Source organism: Canis aureus, chromosome 29 (assembly GCF_053574225.1).
Source record: "Canis aureus isolate CA01 chromosome 29, VMU_Caureus_v.1.0, whole genome shotgun sequence".
NCBI lineage: Eukaryota > Metazoa > Chordata > Mammalia > Carnivora > Canidae > Canis > Canis aureus.
In genome coordinates this window covers 26661516-26680561 of record NC_135639.1, presented here as the reverse complement: position 1 = coordinate 26680561, position 19046 = coordinate 26661516, and the positions used below count along the sequence as shown (strand labels likewise).

At 48.8% G+C, this 19046-nt stretch overlaps 1 protein-coding gene across 5 annotated transcripts in view; it reads left to right on the top strand.

The window, feature by feature from the left end:
* Positions 1-5224: 5224 nt before the first annotated feature.
* Positions 5225-19046, top strand: part of PPRC1 (PPARG related coactivator 1) — a 15146-nt gene continuing 1324 nt past the window's right edge. The window contains exons 1-11 of one of the 5 annotated variants that reach the window (XM_077877871.1): positions 5225-5422; positions 9705-9893; positions 10509-10655; positions 10772-10873; positions 10986-13875; positions 14177-14230; positions 15071-15128; positions 15912-15979; positions 17001-17724; positions 18696-18845; positions 18979-19045. In XM_077877871.1, coding sequence (XP_077733997.1) covers positions 5270-5422; positions 9705-9893; positions 10509-10655; positions 10772-10873; positions 10986-13875; positions 14177-14230; positions 15071-15128; positions 15912-15979; positions 17001-17724; positions 18696-18845; positions 18979-19045 — 4602 coding nt within the window. In that variant the 5' untranslated portion in view covers positions 5225-5269. Of the gene's footprint in view, positions 5423-5519; positions 5644-9704; positions 9894-10508; positions 10656-10771; positions 10874-10985; positions 13876-14176; positions 14231-15070; positions 15129-15908; positions 15980-17000; positions 17725-18695; positions 18846-18978; position 19046 lie in introns of those variants that run through there. The other 4 variants (XM_077877870.1, XM_077877872.1, XM_077877873.1 and 1 more) reach the window with 4 other exon arrangements.

Below are 19046 nucleotides of genomic sequence, written 5' to 3'. Positions count from 1 at the left end.
TTCACTCAGTTTCTAAGAGTCAGGAATCCAGAAGTGGCTTAGTTGGTATTTTAGCTCAGGGACTCTCACAGGATTATAGTCAAGCTGTTGTCGAGGTCTGCGAAATTTAAGGCTAGAGAATCTACTTCTAAGTTCACTGTCAGTGTTGTTGATAGGCCTCAGTTCTTCAATGGCTGTTGGACAGAAGCTTCAGGTTTTTTTGCTACGTGGGCCATCCATAAGGCTGCTCTCAAAACATGGCACATTACCTTCAGAAAGAGAAACAAGAGCACCTGGGCTGAAAGCCTCAGTCTTTTCATAACCTAATCTCAGAAGTGATGTATCATCATTTCTACTTTATGTTATTGCTCACACAGACGACCCTGCTACAATGTGGGGGTGGGGCTAATAGGAGTGTGAATAACAAGAGGCAGAGCTTATTGGGGGCCATTTGAGGGTTTCCAAGCACACTAGATCTTGTCTTCAGTGTTGTAGGCCTAGAGATTCAATTTAGGAAGTGAATCAGAACACATCAGATTCAGGAGACTAATTCACACAAATTAAATACACGTGAGAAACATTATCTTGGTATACTCTCCCTCTTCTCTGAAATACTTTAAACTGGTCTTCCTTTTGAACACACCAATTCAGTTATGGGTTCCCACGTCACAGCTTATATGCTGACTGTTCTTACTACAAAATGCTCTTTGAATGGCTAGGTTCTCCTTGTGCTTCTTACTTCCAATGTGCAAATCATATAAATTTGTTCCCACTCACCTTTTACACTCTCCATCCCATTTATCTTCTGATAGCACTTAGCAGCTCTCCAATATTATTGTAACTCTTTATTTACTTGCAGATTGTCTCCTCAGTAGAATTTGAGCTGCACTAGGGAGGGTTTTTTTTTTTTTTTTTGGTCTGTTTTGTCATTGCTATATCTCCAGTGCCTAACACAGTGCCTGACATATAGTAGGCACTCAATAAATAAACCAAAGTGCTAATTTGTTAATTCACACTGAAAAATATGTTGTTTGAACTGGGCATTTTGTTTCACTTGATCAACACACATTCTCAACATAGAACATGTTATGGGTGGGATGCCTGGGTGGCTTAGCGGTTAAACACCTGCCTTCAGCTCAGGGCATGATCCTGGAGTCCTGGGATCAAATCCCACATCAGGCTCCCTGCATGGAGCCTGCTTCTCCCTCTGCCTATGTCTCTGCCTCTCTCTGTGTCTCTCATGAATAAATAAATAAATAATAAAATCTTAAAAAAAAAAGAACATGTTATGAGGAGTCAGTTACTATAATCAGATGAGTCTTTGGTAAGCATAGAGTCAAGAAAAGACGCTCAACCACTGATCCACCCAGGTATCCCTAAAAAAACTTTAAAGTAATGTCTCTGTTCAAATTGGGGCTGGAATGCACAACCCTGATATTAGGAGTTGTATATTCTATCAACTGAGCCAGCCACCCTTGAGGTTTTCCTTTATGGCTCCTAGAGATAAACCTGCCAGTCACCTGGATGGCTCAGTCAGTGGAGCATATGACTCTTGATTTCCGGGTTGTGCATTCAAGCCCCATGTTGGGTGTAGAGATTTCTTAAAAATAAAATCTTAAATAAAAGGGGGGGGGGAATGCACCTGCCAAGGAGATAAGGAACCATGACACACTTGTTTAGGTGGCACTGGAAATCCAAAGATATATTCATATTCTTATCTTTTTTTTTTTTCTTTTTTTTTTTTAAGGGGAGGGAAGTAGAGGGAGAGGAAGAGAAAGAATCCCAAGCAGGCTCCATGCTGAGCATAGAGCCCAACATGGGGCTCTATCTCACAACCCTAAGATCATCACCTGAGATGAAATCAGGAGTCAGACACAACCCACAGAGCCACCCAGGCACCCCTATGTATTACCTTTTTGAGTAGATTGTATGCAGACATCATAATTATGAGAATAGATTGTTTCATTAGATGATGAAAAAGCAAAATGACCCAACATTCTGCTTTAACATTAATATTCTTCCCAAAGCCCAATCACCAGAGTAATGACCATAATTAGAGGCTAAACTGCCAGTATTTATAGGTCATCTCTCTCTCTTTTTTCTTTTTAAAGATTTTATTCATGAGAGACACATGGAAAAAGGCAGAGACATAGACAGAGGGAGAAGCAGGCTCCTCGTAGGGAGCCGGATGTGGGACTCAATCCCCAGACCTGGGATCATGCCCTGAATGGAAGGCAGATGCTCAACTGCTGAGCCACCCAGGCGTCCCTAAAGGGCATCTCTTCAAATTTATTTTTTCCAAGCAGCTTGTTCTGCCCATGGGTCCTGTCCCTGTGCTATAATAAAATCACTTTTTGCAAGAAAGAAAGAAAAGAAAGAAAGAAAAGAAAAGAAAAGAAAAGAAAAGAAAAGAAAAGAAAAGAAAAGAAAAGAAAAGAAAAAGAATATGTTTCTTCCCTAGAGGAAGAATTATGCCATCCTGTACTGGTTCTTAATTTATCATAGGCAAATTATTTCCAAGTTTATTGGAAATAAAAATTATTTTTTCCCTCATTTGACTGTTATGAAAATATTGTGAACAGAATTCAGTTTTCCCAAATAGTCTGTCCCTATGTCTCAGCTTCTCTGTGTCTCTCATGAATAAATAAATAAAATCTTACAAAAAAAAAAACAAAAACCTAATACATTGTGGAACACCTGGGTGGCTCAGCAGTTGAGTGTCTGCCTTTGGCTCAGGGCATGATCCTGGGGTCCGGGATTGAGACTAATATATTGTTACCCCAAAAAAAGCAAGTTGTAGAATCCTACATATGTAATGGTCATATTTTTCTTATAAAGATTTTTTAAATTTAATTTTTATTTATTTTTAGAAAAGATTTTATTTATTTATGAGAGAGAGAGAGAGAGAGAGAAGCAGAGACATAGGCAGAGGGAGAAGCAGGCTCCACGCAGGGAGCCCAATGTGGGACTCCATCCCTGGACTCTGGGATCATGCCCTGAGCTGAAGGCAGATGCTCAACCGCTGAGCCCCCAGGTGTCCTCTTTTAAAATTTTAAAGTAATCTCTGTACGCAATGTAGAACTCAAACTTACAACCCTGAGATCAAGAGTAACATGCTCAGCTGATGAAGCCAGCCCCTGGAATGGTCATTATTTTTGAAGAAAAGACCAGTGTGTTTCCCTATACATTTTTACATGCATAGAAAAAGTATGGATGAATACATACCAAAGGTGACAAAGATTAAATCTGGGGATTAAAACTGGAATTTGCAGGCAAGAGCATTTTTTATATAGTTCTTTTTTTTTTTTTTAAAGATTTTATTTATTTATGAGAGAGAGAGAGAGCGCGCACAAAAAGCAGGGGGAGGAGCAGAGGGAGAGGGAGAGCAGGCTCCCTGCTCAGCAGGAAGCCACACCTGGGGCTTGATCCCAGGACCCTGGGATCATGACCTGAGCCAAAGGCAGATGTTTAACCAACTGAGCTATCTAGTAGGCCCCTTATATATAGTTTTACATGTAGTTTAGAGCTACTTGAACTTTTTAAAAAGATTTATTTATTTTAGAAAGAGTGTACGTGTGGACGCCTGGGTGGCTCCGCGGTTAAGTGTCTGCCTTTGGGGATCCCTGGGTGGCGCAGCGGTTTGGCGCCTGCCTTTGGCCCAGGGCGCGATCCTGGAGACCCGGGATCGAATCCCACATCAGGCTCCCGGTGCATGGAGCCTGCTTCTCCCTCTGCCTATGTCTCTGCCTCTCTCTCTCTCTCTCTCTCTCTGTGACTATCATAAATAAATAAAAATTAAAAAAAAAAAAATTTAAGTGTCTGCCTTTGGCTCAGGGTGTGATCCTGGGGTTCTGGGATCGAGTCCCACATCAGGCTCCCAGCATGGAGCCTACTTCTCCCTCCGCCTATGTCTCTGTGTCTCTCATGAATAGATAAATAAAATGTTTTTTAAAAAAGAAAACTTAAAAAAAAAAAAAAAAAAAAACAGGGATCCCTGGGTGGTGCAGCGGTTTGGCGCCTGCCTTTGGCCCAGGGCGCGATCCTGGAGACCCGGTATCGAATCCCATGTGGGGCTCCCGGTGCACGGAGCCTGCTTCTCCCTCTGCCTATGTCTCTGCCTCTCTCTCTCTCTCTCTCTCTCTCTCTCTGTGACTATCATAAATAAATAAAAATTAAAAAAAAATAAGAAAAATAAAAAAAACAAGGAGTGTCTAAAGGGCAAATGAATGAACAGTGGTGATAGTGACGGACTGTAGAAATATAGAGAGGGTTCATGATTGGTTGGGATGATCAATAAGGTTCTCCTAAATAAAAGAGCATGAAAGATGTTTCCAAGTTGGAATATTCCAAACAGAAAAACAAAGGCAGGAGAACACTAGTTGTCTTTGTATGACAGCAAGATAATGTGCAGCAGCAAGAAATACATTTGGTAATGAGGTGCCAATGTGGGTTTCTCAGTAGCCCAGGGTCCCCCCAAATGAGGCATTTTAAGATTAAATTCTACAAACTTCCGTTTATAAGATAAATTGGTAGTAGGTATACAATGTGCAACATTATATAGCTAATACTGGTATATGATGTATGGGAAAGTTGCTAAAGGGTAAATCTCATCACAAGGAGATAAATATTTTTTATCTATGTGAGATGGGTTAGCTGAACTTATCTATGGTGATAATCATTTCACAGTACATGTAAATCAAACAATCATGCTATATGCCTTAAACTTATACAGTGGTGTATATAGTTATTTCCTAATGAAACTAGAAATAAAGGAAGATTAAACTATAACAAAAAAAAATATTAAACTAGCGGTGGTGGCGCAGTAAAGTACGTGAAGGTTAGCGCCTGGAGTGCGGGTGCCCACTAGGGGGTGCTGATTCAAAACACGGGCCCACTTTGACTAAGATAAAAGGAAAATACCGCATTCTAGAATGCCAGATAAGAAGGCGTTTGGACAGTTGGAAAAAATAGGAAAATAAAGAGATGTACAAATGTAACTCTCCCATTATTACCTCGCATTCCCCAACTAGATTTCCCCCATGGAACACAGAACTAAGCGTGACACTAGGTCTGTAGCGCGTGCCGCGGCGGCTCCGCTTAAAACAACTACAATTCCCAGGCTCCCTTGCGAGGCCAGGGCCTTCTTCCCAGGTGCTAGTGGGCCTCGCCACAAGGCCTTTTGGGATCCGTAGTCTTGCAGTGTCTTCCGGGAATTGTAGTTCCCTTCCCATAATCTGCTGGGCGAGGCGGCGCCGGCGACCAGAGCTGCGCTGGGTGTTCAGGGGCCAAGATGGCGGCGCGCCGGGGACGCAGAGACGGAGTCGCGCCGTCTCCGAGTGGGGGCCCCGGACCCGACCCCGGCGGTGGAGTCCGCGGCAGCAGTCGGGGGAGTCGGAGCCAAGCGCCTTATGGGACTGTGGGCTCTGTGAGTGGCGGGGAGCAGGTGAGAGACTGGCTGGCGGCCCGCGGCTGGCAGCAAAGCGGCGTGTGCCGGGCGGTGACACGTGGACGCCACAGGAAAGGGAGGAAGCGCTCGGGAGGAGAAGCCGGCTGCCTGTGGGAGACGGGTTGGGCCGAATGGATCTGGGCTGTTTGCTAAAGGGACGTAGGCAGAGACAGGGTCCCTATGGCCATTCCTCTGGAACACCGAAAGGGCATAGCCAGGTGTCGGAAACATGGCCCGTGGTGGGGGGTCAGTGATTCGGACTTGGAATCCAGGGTTAAGACCTCCTTTCTAAGGATGCCGAGTGGGGGTGCCGCTAGCACCGCGCTGCAGTGCCTTTTCGGAGCCACGTGGTGGGGGGGAGAGCAATTTTCCCGGGAGAACTTGTCGGCTTCCCCTCCCCCTCTAGGAGGCCTTGGCACCCACGTGGGTTGGGCTTCTGGTGGGGGGGTGGCCCGCGGGTCCACGTGGGGGCGGGGAGGGGATGTCCACGTGGCTCCCGCTCCTGGCTGCCCGGCATCTCGTATCGGCGTTGGAGCCGCACTGCTGGGAACTGGGTGTGTCTCAGCCCGTCCCGCCATCTCTGACCCGGTTGGGGGCCCCTAGCCTAGAAAGAAGGTTAGGGGCTGTTAGAGTCAACTTTGCCCAGGGTCTGGGAGTAGTTTTTTTCTCCTGCGTTGGTTCACGGCGCCTCAACAGCGAATGGTGAATGACCTTCCAGATGTGCGGGGAGTCAGTTGCCTGCGGATGGTGGGGTGTGTTGGGGAGGGTAGAAGGGCTGTGGAGTACGCTTGTGGCGACTTCTGTCTGACTGGCTTGTCGTGGGTTGTGAGTCATGGGCACTGGCGTTTTGGTTGCCTGCGGACCTGCCTTATTGGTGTTTCAAGGGGCTTGGGGAGTGTCAACATATACGTGGGACAAGACTAAGTTAGGGAAAGGGAATCCTTTCTCCTTCCCTTTTTCCTTCAGCGTCTCTTTTGAGTAGGCAGCTAAGGCCTGCTTCTGTGAACTGACACATATAAACTGAGGTGATTTGTATTTAAAGCCCTTTGGAATTTTGCTCGGATGGGAAAAGAAGGAGATTTAAAAACTATTCAATACTACATTTATTGGATGGGGTGGCTTCTGTCAAGATTCTGTTTCCTTGGTTTTCTCAGTACTTAGAAGCTTATCATCTCACTCCTCAGCAGAGGGCTTCTTAAAAGTTGCTACCTAGAGTGTTGGTGGGCAGGACTTAGTCTGAACTGTTGTTATCTCTCTTAATTAAGCCAAGTCCTTGAAAACTTTTGGGTGGTTCAGTTTGGTTTGGTTTTGGTTTTAGGTGGGAATTAGGCTGCAGGCTATGTCCGTTCCAGGTTCCAGCAAACCAATCCAAGCTCTCGCTTCTGGGGCCCTAGCTTGGGGACTGCTCACCTTTTATGGGAGAGGCAGGAAGGATCCATCACCCAGCAGTAATCCGATTTAGGTGGTCATCTGGGGTTGGAGAGGATCTCCTGGAGAAATTATGTGTGTCTCATCTCTCACCTCTCTCTCATAAAGGTGGATATGTGGAAGTTAGTTAGTCCACCAATATTTATTGAGATACTGTGTTTAGACAGAAGGGATGCTGTGGTAAGCCACACATAGTCCCTGTTCTCTAGGATGGTTTTATTGGGATAGACAATAAATAATGAGTGGGACAAAAGGAAAGTGCAGCATATTTGGGATTACATAATGAGCAGTAGTAATCTACATTGCAGGGTCTGGGAAAGAACATTTTAAGTTGAGACTTTTGAAGTCTGTGTGGTGGGGGAGGGAGGCTTTCATCAGAGGAAATAGTGCGAGAAGGGCTTGAAGTGGGAGAGAACAAGGTTTATTGAAGAAATGGCAAGGGGCGCCTGGGTGGCTCATTGGGTTAGGCATCTACCTTCAGCTCAGGTCATGATTCCAGGACCCTGCTTGGGGAGTCAGGCTCCTAGCTTGGGGAGCAACTTTTCCCCTGCCCTTGTGCCATTCCCCCTGCTTGTGCTCACTGGTTCTACCTCTCTGTGAAATAAATAAAAAAATTTTTTTTTTTTTTTTAGGATTTTATTTCTTTGAAAGAGCACAAGCAGGGGGAGGGACAGAGGGAGAAGCAGACTCTGCTGAGCAGGGAGCCCAATGTAGGCCTTGATCCCAGGACTCCTGGGGATCACCACCTGAGCCAAAGGCAGATGTCCAACCAACTGAGTTACTCAGGTACCCCTAAATAAAATCTCTTAAAACAAAAAAAAGAAACTTAGAGACCTGTGTGTCTTGTGTAGAGAGAGGCAAGTGGTAGGAGGACACACACTGGAGTAGAAGTGCCTAGTGGGGAACACCAGGGTTTCTTTTTTTTTTTTTTTTTTTAAAGATTTTATTTATTTATTCAGAGACACAGGCAGAGGGAGAAGCAGGCTCCATGCAGGGAGCCTGATGTGGGACTCGATCCCAGGTCTCCAGGATCACGCCCCAGGCTGCAGGCGGCGCCAAACCGCTGCGCCACCAGGGCTGCCCAACACCAGGGTTTCGAAGTTATTTTAAGGAGTTTAAATTTAGTGCTAAGAGCAGTAAGATGCCATTGGAGGGGTTTAGGGAGGGTCTCAAAAAGTTATCAGTTGTGTATTCTTAATAGTTTGTAGTTGGTTTTGAATCCTATAGGGACAAGACTGGGTGTGGAAAGCCAGTTGGGAGGTTGCTGAAGCTGGAGATGCTGGTGGCTCGCTCTCTTTTAACCTGGGTTTAGCCCCTAGATGATCTTGGTAGTCTTGAGAGCTGTGCTTCTTGGGGATTGAGGGATAGATGATGTCAGGGGAAGATGGGTATGTCTCTGACTGGGGCTCCAGTACCTTCCTGATGGGGGTTGTGAGTAGTTCTCAGAGCTGGACATTGTTGTAAGATTCTGGCCCAGTAGCTAGGTCAGGTAGGTGGCAGGACAAGTCGAAATGCAGCCTCCTTGCTCACCCAAGAGTGTTTGCTGAGCCAGGTGCTATTCAGCTGCTAGTTGTAATTATAGGATTGTGAAGGCTTGGGAGGAGTTGGTGCCTAAAACCTGCCACCTTTCACTTCCTCTCTGGACTTGGCCTCCTAAAGTGTATCTAGCCTTCCTCTCTGGGCACTGGAACTCTTCAGCTTGATTAGGAGGGTGGGTATGGGGATACTGTCACACCTATTGCCTTTTCTTTTTTCTTTTCCTCCCTTGGAAGAGGTGTAAACTTTCCCTTTGGTGCTGAAGGGGAGGGGGGATTGGTTTGTCTGTATTTGTTTCTGTTCTTTGGCTTTCATCATCTGTTTCGTATAGTGGAGATACCCCTGGCTCTGGCCTCTGGCCTTGCCAGCCCCATTCTAGCTACCTCTGGCCCCGCCCACGCCCACACTCTTGACAGGCCTGGGCGGAGGCTCCCTGCCTGACAAGGCTAAAGATGTTGCTAATTTTCAGGCAAGAGTTGGGGTGGGGCTTTTCCATGTACTGAATCAAGCTTTCTCTTTTGTGCTCATGTGGTCCTGTTAGAGTTAGGAAGAGACTTTTTCTTTGGAACTACCATTGAGAAGTTGAGTGGCACACTGTAGGGCCTTCAAAATAAAAGTTTGATTGAAGTGTGAATGTTTAAACCCTTCCAAGATTCAAGAAGGATATAGGCTAGTATGGTACAAAGGGTTATTTGCCCCAGAGGAACTTAGAATCCAGCTTTAGTAATGATGCAAGGGATATCACATTTGCCAGAAAAATAAGTGCTATGAGACAAATGAATTCAGGGATATGAGGAGAGATCAGCATGGGTTGGGGAACCTGAGTATTCTTGAAGAAGGTAGGGTTTGAGCTAAGCAAGGAAGAGAGGTCTGAGCAGGATTTGAGGGAGGTAAGATGGTTGGAGCTGAAGTCGCCTCCTCACTGACCACCTCTCCTTTGGTATACCCCTCAGACTATCTGCTTTTACCACTACCGGCAGACAACTTTTCTGAACAATCTTGATCTTTTTGATGTTCTTACTCCCTCATTTAATAACCGTCTGTGTGGCTCCAACTGTTTCTGGATGGAGTCCAAACCTTTTTTTGCCCAGAAGAAGGTCCTTGAACACTGCCATCCTGATTGGTACTTTGGCTCATGGGTTGTATTTCATTCTGCCCAGCAAGTCCAGATTTTTGGCTTTGGTGGGGCTCCTGCTGAGTTTGGGGCCATTGGTGGAGGGCTGGGCACACGGTTTACAGAGCCTATCACACAGGTGCCTCAGAAGTCCCATGCCCTGTAGCTTTCATGCCCTTCTGATAATCCTGTTTGTCCCAGGTGCTGCTGCATGAGGAAGGGGAGGATTCTGGTTTTGTCAGTCTGTCTCGGCTTGGCCCCTGCCTGAGGGATAAGGACCTGGAGATGGAGGAGCTGATACTGCAGGATGAGACACTGCTGGGGACCATGCAGAGCTACATGGATGCCTCCCTCATCTCCCTCATTGAGGATTTTGGGAGCCTTGGGGAGGTGAGCTGGGGCTGGGCTTAAAAAGGTCTTTGGGTGGGAGCTGTGCATTTAGGCTATGGCTCAGTGGCTCTGCTTTCCCAGGATCTTGGTTCCTGGATACCCAAACCAAGTCCTTGAAGTGTGTTTTTTGTCTCAGAGTTGGAGCTGTAGGCCGCCAGACCATGTCCCATGTGAGGATGCCCTAGCTGGCTTGAACAATAGTCTAAGGCCTTTCCTGCTGCATGGGCCCTCATCTCACATGTCCAGAGGGTTCTAGTCTATTTTGAGTCCAATTCCAGCCTAGCCAAGGGCTGTCTGCTGAGCATCCCACATCTTGTCTGAGGGTGGAAGGAGTATATGAAACATAAGCCTAAGCCTCAATTCTGATAGGCTCCTCTTGGCACTAGAGAGGTGGGAGATGACAATGAGATTGGAGCCCATGCTTTCTGCACTGCACTCAGATCTCTCTCTGGCTAAAGGCAGACACTTAACTGCTGAGCTACCCAGGCATCCTTTAGATCTCTCTTTGGCAATTGAGCTGAACTGAGCCTGCTTCCCTTGGTGTTCAGTCCTTCTCACTGGCCAGTAGATGATTAGGGATGATGGTGAGACCTTCCTGTTGTCTTTCTGGAGCAGAGCAGGCTATCTCTGGAGGACCAGAATGAAGTGTCACTACTTACAGCTCTGACAGAGATCTTGGACAATGCAGATTCCGAGAACCTGTCTCCGTTTGACAGCATTCCTGACTCAGAACTACTTGTGTCACCTCGGGAGGGCTCCTCTGTGAGTGTGGGACCAGGGGAAGGGGGTGTGTGGTTGGTGCAAAGGTTAGAGCCACAACTGTGGGCCTACTCATATGGCTGTGAAGCACTCATCTCAAGTCTTTTCCTTTCTCTCAGCTGCACAAGCTGCTCACTCTCTCCCGGACACCCCCGGAGTGTGACCTCATCACCCCGGTTGACACATTGGGGCCCAGCACAGGCAGTAGTAGAGTGAGTGGGGTAAGCCTGACCAAGGGAGTCTCAGAGACTCCCAGGAGGGAGGAGTATGTGGAGACAGGCCTGGCAAAATGTATCCTTGGAGAAAACTTGCAGCTTCTCTTTTTTCTCACAGGTTGAGATGTCTCTCTCAGATCCTCCTTGGGACTTTTCCCCACCTTCCTTCTTAGAAACCTCTTCCCCTAAGCTTCCTAGCTGGAGATCCTCAAGGTCAAGAGCTCGCCGGGGCCAATCCCCTCCTCCCCAGCAGCGTAGTGATGGGGAAGAGGAGGAGGAGGTGGCCAACTTCGGTGGCCAGATGCTTGCTGGGGAACTTGACAACTCCGTGAGCAATATCCCAGACTTTCCTATGCACCTGGCCTGCCCCAAGGAGGAAGAGAAAACCTCAGCCTCAGAGATGGCAGTGCAAGCAGCTGGTGACGAGAGCATCTCCTCCTTGAGTGAGCTGGTACGGGCCATGCATCCCTATTGCCTGCCCAACCTCACCCACCTGACAGCACTTGAGGATGAGCTTCAGGAGCAGCCGGATGATTTGACACTGCCTGAGGATTGTGTGGTGCTGGAGATAGTGGGCCAGGCAGCCACAGCTGGTAATGACCTGGAGATCCCAGTTGTGGTACGGCAGATCCCTACCAGACCCCAGCCTGTGCTCCTGGATGACTCACTAGAGGCCAGTCCAGCTTTGAAGCTACTCATGCCTACGCTGGAGTCAGAGACAGAGGCTGCTGTGCCCAAGGAAGACCTTTGCCCTGAGAAAGAGAGGTTGTCAGTGGACTCCCAGGAAAAGCTAGAGTCAGTCTGCTTGTTGAAGCCCAGGGAGGTCATGGAGCCAATGATGCCCAAGGAGACTCACAACACACCAGCCAACACAATGCTGAGCTCTCAGAGAGCTCGAAAGGGCAGGAAGAAGAAGAGCAAAGAGCAGCCAGCATCCTGTGCAGAAGGCTATACCAGGAGGCTGAGGTCATCTTCTCGTGGGCAGCCTACCATGGCTACAGAGGTGACCTCTCAGGCAAGAAATGTGCCTCAGGAGGAACCTCAAAAAGAGGTTGGGCCTCCTCGTAGTAGAGGGAAGCCCCGGGCTTGGGCTCGGGCCTGGGCAGCTGCCTTGGAGAAACCTAGCTCTGGGAACTTGGAGAGTAGTGCTGGGCAAGCTAGTTGTGCTAAAGAAGATCCTCTAGACCGTTACTCCAACCTTGTTGACAGCATCCAAGCCAACCCTGTTCCAACCCATGTCTCTGCTCGAGCCAACCGCATGCCACTTGACGCTGTTGAAACTGATCCCACTGAAGTTCATCCTGTTCTAGCTGACCCTGTACCTGTTGATCCTGCACTGGTTGACCTTGCTTCAGCAAACCCAGAACTGGTTGTCTCTCTCCCAGCTGACCCAGTGCTGATTGACCCAGTTCTGGCTGACTCAGCAGAAATTGACCCTACAGTGGTTGTTCCCATCTCAGATGACTTGCCACCAGGTGACCCTGTCCCAGCTAACTCAGCACCAGTTGACTCTGTTCCCAGTGACCTGGCTCCAGTTGATCCTGTGCTAGTTAAGTCTAGGCCATCTGATCCCAGACGTGGTGCAATGTCATCAGTCCAGGGGAATCCAGCTCCCCGGCTCCTTCTAGAGTCAGAGTCCTTGGACCCTCTAAAGGCTGTCATCCCCGAAGTCCAGGAGGTTGGGGGTCCTGTGAAGGTAGAAAGTAGTACCACAACCCAGGAAGCCAGACCTCGGCCTCTTAGCCTGTCAGAGTACCGGCGACGAAGGCAACAGCGCCAAGCAGAGGCAGAAGAGAGGAGTCCCCAGCCCCCAGCTGGGAAGTGGCCCAGTCTCCCAGAGACTCCCACAGGGCTAGCAGACATCCCTTGTCTTGTCATCCCACCAGCCCCTGCCAAGAAGACAACTCTGCAGAGAAGTCCTGAGGTTCCCTCTGAGGCTTGTTTTGTGCCTGTGGGTCCCAGCCCTGCTTCTTCTAGTCCTGAGCCACCTGTAAGCAAATCTGTGGCCTCAACTACCATTGAGCAGGTGCCATCCCAAGAGCTACCACTACCAGCAAGACCTCTACCTCCTGTGCAGCCCATGCCTCCCGCAATGCCCACTGCTTTGCCTTTTCCTCCAGGTGGGCTAGGCCTGACCCCCGTGCTGCCCCTTCCTACAAGTGGGCAAGGGATCCCCAGTCTGCCCCCACCACCACTGCAGCCTCCCAGTCTTCCAATGTCTATGAGGCCAGTGCCACCTGATCCCTATACTCATTATGCTCCTGTGCCACCTTGGCCTTGTTATCCCCCTGTGTCCCCTTCTGGCTATCCTTGCCTGCCCCCCCCACCAACAGTGCCCCTGGTATCTGGTACTCCTGGCACCTATGCTGTGCCCCCCACTTGCAATGTGCCTTGGGTACCTCCTCCAGCCCCAGTCCCACCTTATAGCTCCAGCTGTGCCTATGGGCCCTTGGGATGGGGTCCAGGGCTGCAACACCCTCCATTCTGGCCTACTTTGCCACCACCTCCTTTGCCTCTAGCATCTGTTGGGAGAGCTGCTCCTCCACCCAAGGTGGAGCCCAGTGGCAGTCCAGCTGGTCCTTCTGAAAGTGTACTTCCTGGGTCAATGGCTCCTCCCCTCTGTCTTGGGTCAGCTGGCCAGGGAGCTCCACCAATAGAGCCCACCAAGGTAGAGGTCAAGTCCATGCCTGCATCTCCTCATATGAAACACAGGATGTCCTCCCCAGTGCAAAGCCCCCAGATCAAGGCTCCACCATGTCTGTCCGCTGAGAGTGTGGCTGTTGAGGAGCCTGCATCAGAGAGGCTAAAGCCTGAGACCCAAGAAGCCAGGCCCAGGGAGAAGCCCCTCTCTTCTGTTGCCAAGGCTGTTTCCACACCCACACCAAAGCAGAGCACTATATCTAAGCTGCCTGCTGTCCACCCAGCCCGTCTAAGGAAACTCTCCTTCCTGCCTACCCCACGTACTCAAGGCCCTGAGGACGTGGTACAGGCCTTCATCAGTGAGATTGGTAAGTGCCACACAGTTTAGTTGATGTGAGTAAAGGGCAAGGGGCTTGGATGGTGAGTGTACTCCGTAGAACAAGGTAAACTACCTTGACGGGGCTGAGCTTTGGTTGTTTGGAAGGTAGGTTGTTTGGAGGGTTCCTGAGAGGCAGAGCTCTTGAGTTTGTTTGATTCCTTCCTGCTTTGTGTTCCTGCCTTAGTCTACTTAGTACAGTGGGTAGGGGGAGCATAAAGGGAGAAGTGAGGTGATTTGGGAATTATAAGACGAGTTTTCTGTCTCCAATCCTGTGTGGTGTGCTTCCACAGGAATTGAGGCTTCGGACCTGTCCAGTCTGCTGGAACAGTTTGAGAAATCCGAAGGTGAGGAGCCTGGGTAGCTACGCTAAACCCCTTTCTGTTGCTATTTAATTTGGACCCAGCCCTGTTGCTTAGATGGAAGGAAGGGAGTGGTGGAGGGGCAGTCTCAGAGAATTAATCTTATTTCCTGTCAGAATGGGGAGACAAGGTTCATCTACAATACAATCTAAGCCAGGGAGAGGGGTGGTGGTACAGCATGGCAAGAATTACGAAGAGTAGATGGATGTGGAGATTGAAGTGGGTTGGGTTGGTAGGGAACATTTTTCTAGAAGGTAGTAGCTCTCAAGCTGGATTCTGAAGACAGGGGGTCTGTGTGGTGAATAAAGGCAGAGGTACAGGAATGACTGTGTATAGTGTGTTTGGAAGGCAAGGGGTAGCTCAGCTTTCTCAGTACAAAGCAAGGATCTAGATGCTGTAGAGGGTACTGTGTCCTATCCTCAAGGAGCTTATGGTCTAATTGGGAAGGAAAATTTTTAAAATGATTCCTGATTTAGTAACAAGCATCTATAGTACAAGGGAAAATATAAAATATGGTAAGTGTAGAACAAAAGTAGACCACAAGACCAGGAAGTAAAGTTAGGTCATGTAGAACCTTGCATGCTAGGCTTGGAAGTTTGGACTCTGTCGCAGATTCATGAGGAGTTAACAGATGTCTATGAGCAGAGACATGATTAAAAATAGTACCTGGGTACCCACTAGGAGAGAGTGGACCTCTCTGGGGAGAGCCCAGTGAAATCTATAGGTAAAGTAGATTTTCCTTCTTTGGGTCTCCAAGCCAGCCCTTTTGTCCACCTCAATCTGGAACATCTGGTTGGCCTTTTAACTAATTTGGTTTCTTTGCAGCCAAAAAGGAGTGCCCTCCCCCGGCTCCTGCTGACAGCCTGGCTGTAGGAAACTCAGGGTGAGTATGGAGACATGAGCGAGTTACCCTACAGCTGTTGGTCAGCAGCCGGCCGGCACTTCAGGACTGTCAACTGGATGCTTCTGTTGCAGGGACTTTTAGTCAGCTTTAGAGTCTGTCCCTGTTTTCCCGTGCCCCCCCCAGCCCATCACTACTAGACACAGTCTTGGGTGGTGAGGTAGGAGGATGTGTACTATTCTCTGCTGATGCCAGTCTGGGATTCCAGATGTCCTGAAGGTGCTTTTTATCTTCTGGCACATCGTGGCTTTGGGGATTTCTTTCTTTTGTTTAATAGACTTTTAAGCTTGCTCAATACTGGTAATGGTATAAAATCAAGTAGGGGAAGATGTTCATGCTAGGGCTCTCCTGATTCATGGAGGAGGCACCCTGGACATCCTTGTTCCCCAGTCTTCCAGCACTGAGAGGCCTTTTTTCATTTTTCATGTTCATGGTACCGTATCCTGTTCTGCTGAGCATGTTCCCATCCACATTGATTTTGGGTTTTAAGCTAGGTGGGCAAGGTTCCTGGCTTAAAGGAGGTGGGGGTGGGGATTCAAGGTCATAGCCAGCCTGCCTCCTAGAATTGAACAGAGCCAAGTTAAGACCCAGCCTACATCACAGTCACAAAGAGCCCTTCTGTGCTGGAGGAGAGTGATAGGGACAGTTTGTGCATCCCTTTCTTCTCTGCACACACCCCTCTCTCATTGCTTTGTGAGGAAAAGAGATGTACAAGATGTTGAGGAGGCAATGAACCAGGCTTTCCCTTTTCCCCCCCGCCAGCAGCGTTGACACTCCCCAGGAGAAGAGGCCCCTAGACCGGTTACAAGCCCCAGAACTGGCCAACGTGGCAGGTGGGTTCAGAGTGGCGAACTCGGCCTTTGATTAGTTTGTGCAGCAAATGTTTATAGAGCCTGCTCTGCACCAGGTGTGTGTAGGTGTTGGGAATACAGAGATAATGATCCTCATCCTTGAGGTTCTCATGGTCCAGGGAGCAGATGTATAAACTAATGAGCATGTTGAGTATCAGAAGTTATTTGTTAAAGAAGCCTTTGTGGTTTATAGTGGGGTCTGAAATGGGTCAGTGAGGGGAGGGTTATATATAGAAGGTATAATCCCTGCAGCAGAGGTTTGAGAAAATCACTGATATCAATCAGATAGATTTAGGGGATGGGGCATTCTAAAGAGAATGAGCAGCTGGAGTGAACTGAAGAAACAAAACCAGCCTGGTATGTTTTGGGGAATTGTGAGTTGTTTGGCTGGAGTGTATTGGCTGATGGGGGTGGTGGGCAGAACTAAAGCAAGAGATAAAGCTCAAGTAGTTAAGTAGGAGGTCAGACTACGGGAACTTTGAATGCCATGTTGTTTGGACTTCATCTTGTGCATTGAAGAAGTAGTTGGTTTTGGGGTGCTCCCTGTAGCAGGAATGTAGAAGAGATAGGTGGATGGATGTGAAGCCTGAGGTAGGAGATCACTGGAAGATGATTATGGGAGTCCAGGCAAGATGCAGTCCTGAAGTCAAGCAGTACTAGGGGGAAGGGCTGGGTCTAAGAATGGAGAGGTAGAGCTAGTGATTGTCTAATCACTAGCTAGGTTGGGGCAGTGAGAGGTTGAGGGGTTCAGGCGGACCCTAGCTGGCTGGGTATTTTTTTGTTTTGTTTTGTTTTTTTTTTTTGGCTAGGTTTTTATTACTTGGTCTTCAAGATAGGAAACTTGAGGGTAGGAGTAGTTGCAACAGTGGGAGAATTTGGGCTGTTGACTGTTGTTGGTGTATTTTGTGACATGAAGTGGGGGTCACTGGAGCCTATATACGCAGTGCTGGGAAGTGTAGAATCGGATCTCATCCTGCTATCTCCATCCTCCCTCCCCTCACAGGGCTCACCCCTCCAGCTACCCCTCCCCACCAATTATGGAAGCCCCTGGCTGCTGTCTCACTGCTGGCCAAAGCCAAATCTCCTAAGTCCACCGCCCAGGAGGGAACCCTGAAGCCTGAAGGAGTTACAGAGGCCAAACATCCAGCTGCAACCCGCCTCCAAGAAGGGGTCCATGGCCCTAGTCCAGTCCATGTGGGCTCTGGGGACCATGACTATTGTGTCCGGAGCAGGACTCCCCCCAGAAAGACGCCTGCCCTAGTCATTCCAGAGGTGGGCTCCCGATGGAACGTCAAACGCCATCAGGACATCACCATCAAACCTGTCTTGTCCTTGGGCCCAGTCACCCCCCTGCCCCCACGCACAGCTGCCTCCCAGGAGCCACTTGATCACAGGACTAGCAGTGAGCAGGCAGATCCCCCAGCTCCTTGCCTCGCACCATCCACCTTGCTGTCCCCTGAGGCCTCACCTTGCCGGAATGACATGAACAGTAGAACTCCCCCTGAGCCCTCAGCCAAGCAGCGGTCAGTGCGCTGTTACCGAAAAGCCTGCAGGTCAGCCAGTCCCCCAAGCCGGGGCTGGCAGAGCTGCCGTGGCCGCAGCAGCCGTTCTGTCAGCTCTGGGTCCAACCGGACCAGCGAAGCATCTTCCTCCTCATCCTCATCGTCGTCTTCCTCATCCCGGTCCCGGTCCCGGTCCCTCTCCCCCCCACACAAGAGGTGGCGAAGGTGAGCTCTGATGCCTTGTTAGGTCCTCTTCATTTAGGAAGTCCATGTGCTCTCCTCCAGTTTACTTTGAAAGCTTTTGCACATTGAGTTTGATACATTCAGGCTCTAAGGCTTCCACTTCTGTCTTGGCTTTTGTATTTTCGCCCTTTCTTGGATTACTGAAGGAGGCAAGCTGTGAGAAGATAGCTTCTGTCCTCTATTTGAGTTAGAGATATCCCTGAGGTCTCCTGCTTCCTTGACCAACCCTGCCTTTGGGAGACCATTAGGGTTAGATCTCACCCATGTTTAATCTGTCACGTACTCTATCAGTAGTCCTCACTTCTCTTTTCTTGGTGGGCTGTCGGAAGGTGGGATAGGGGGTTGTTAATGGCAGTTCTTCTAATCATCTGTTGAGGAAAGAGTCTGGGCAGTTCCTTTGTTACTGTGACCTCATATATTTTCTGACAGTACATTTTTCTCAGTAACAGATCCAAATTTTCCTACTTAATTCATAAGAATTCTTGGTTTTGGAACCAGAATGGCCTCTTGTGAAATGATCTCTAATACAGGTCTAGCAAGTCACCTTCCTTTTACACCATGGTCGCAGCACTGCTGTGAGACATGTTAGGGGAGCAGGAACCCAGAGACCCAGGCCTGGCACCCCCAGCTAATTGTAAGACCTAGGGCCCAGCCCCTTAACTCTTGAGTCTCCATTTATTTTTCTTCACTCACTCTGACTTGTTAAATATTTTTGTTTTTAATTGCATAATTGAAAGTGTGATTTGTGCCAAAACACTAAAACACTCCAGATACATCTAAAGTTCATGAGGGCCTCAGTTCGGTCGTCTGTGGAGTTCTTCTAGAACTCTTTTGCTCTGCTTTGCCTTTGGGCTTGACCTTCCTGACTGGGAGGGAAGGATGGGTCCAAGGCGAGGTAAGTAGAATATATCTGCACCATTCCCAGCATTCCTGCATGCTCCTTTATCCTCCAGATCCAGTTGCAGTTCCTCTGGACGTTCCCGAAGATGCTCTTCCTCTTCTTCCTCCTCATCTTCTTCCTCTTCTTCCTCATCTTCGTCATCCAGTTCTCGAAGCCGGTCCCGCTCCCCATCCCCCCGACGGAGAAGTGACAGGAGGCGGCGGTGAGTATAGTATACGATCAGGGAGATTGTGCATCTGGGATGCAAATGCCTGAGGAGTTCTGAGATTTGAGCTACCTAATGTCCGGGGGGTGGGGGGTGGTGGCTGATGGTTGGTACCTTCTTCTCATGTCAGGTACAGTTCTTATCGTTCACATGACCATTACCAAAGGCAGAGGGTGCTGCAGAAGGAGCGTGCAATAG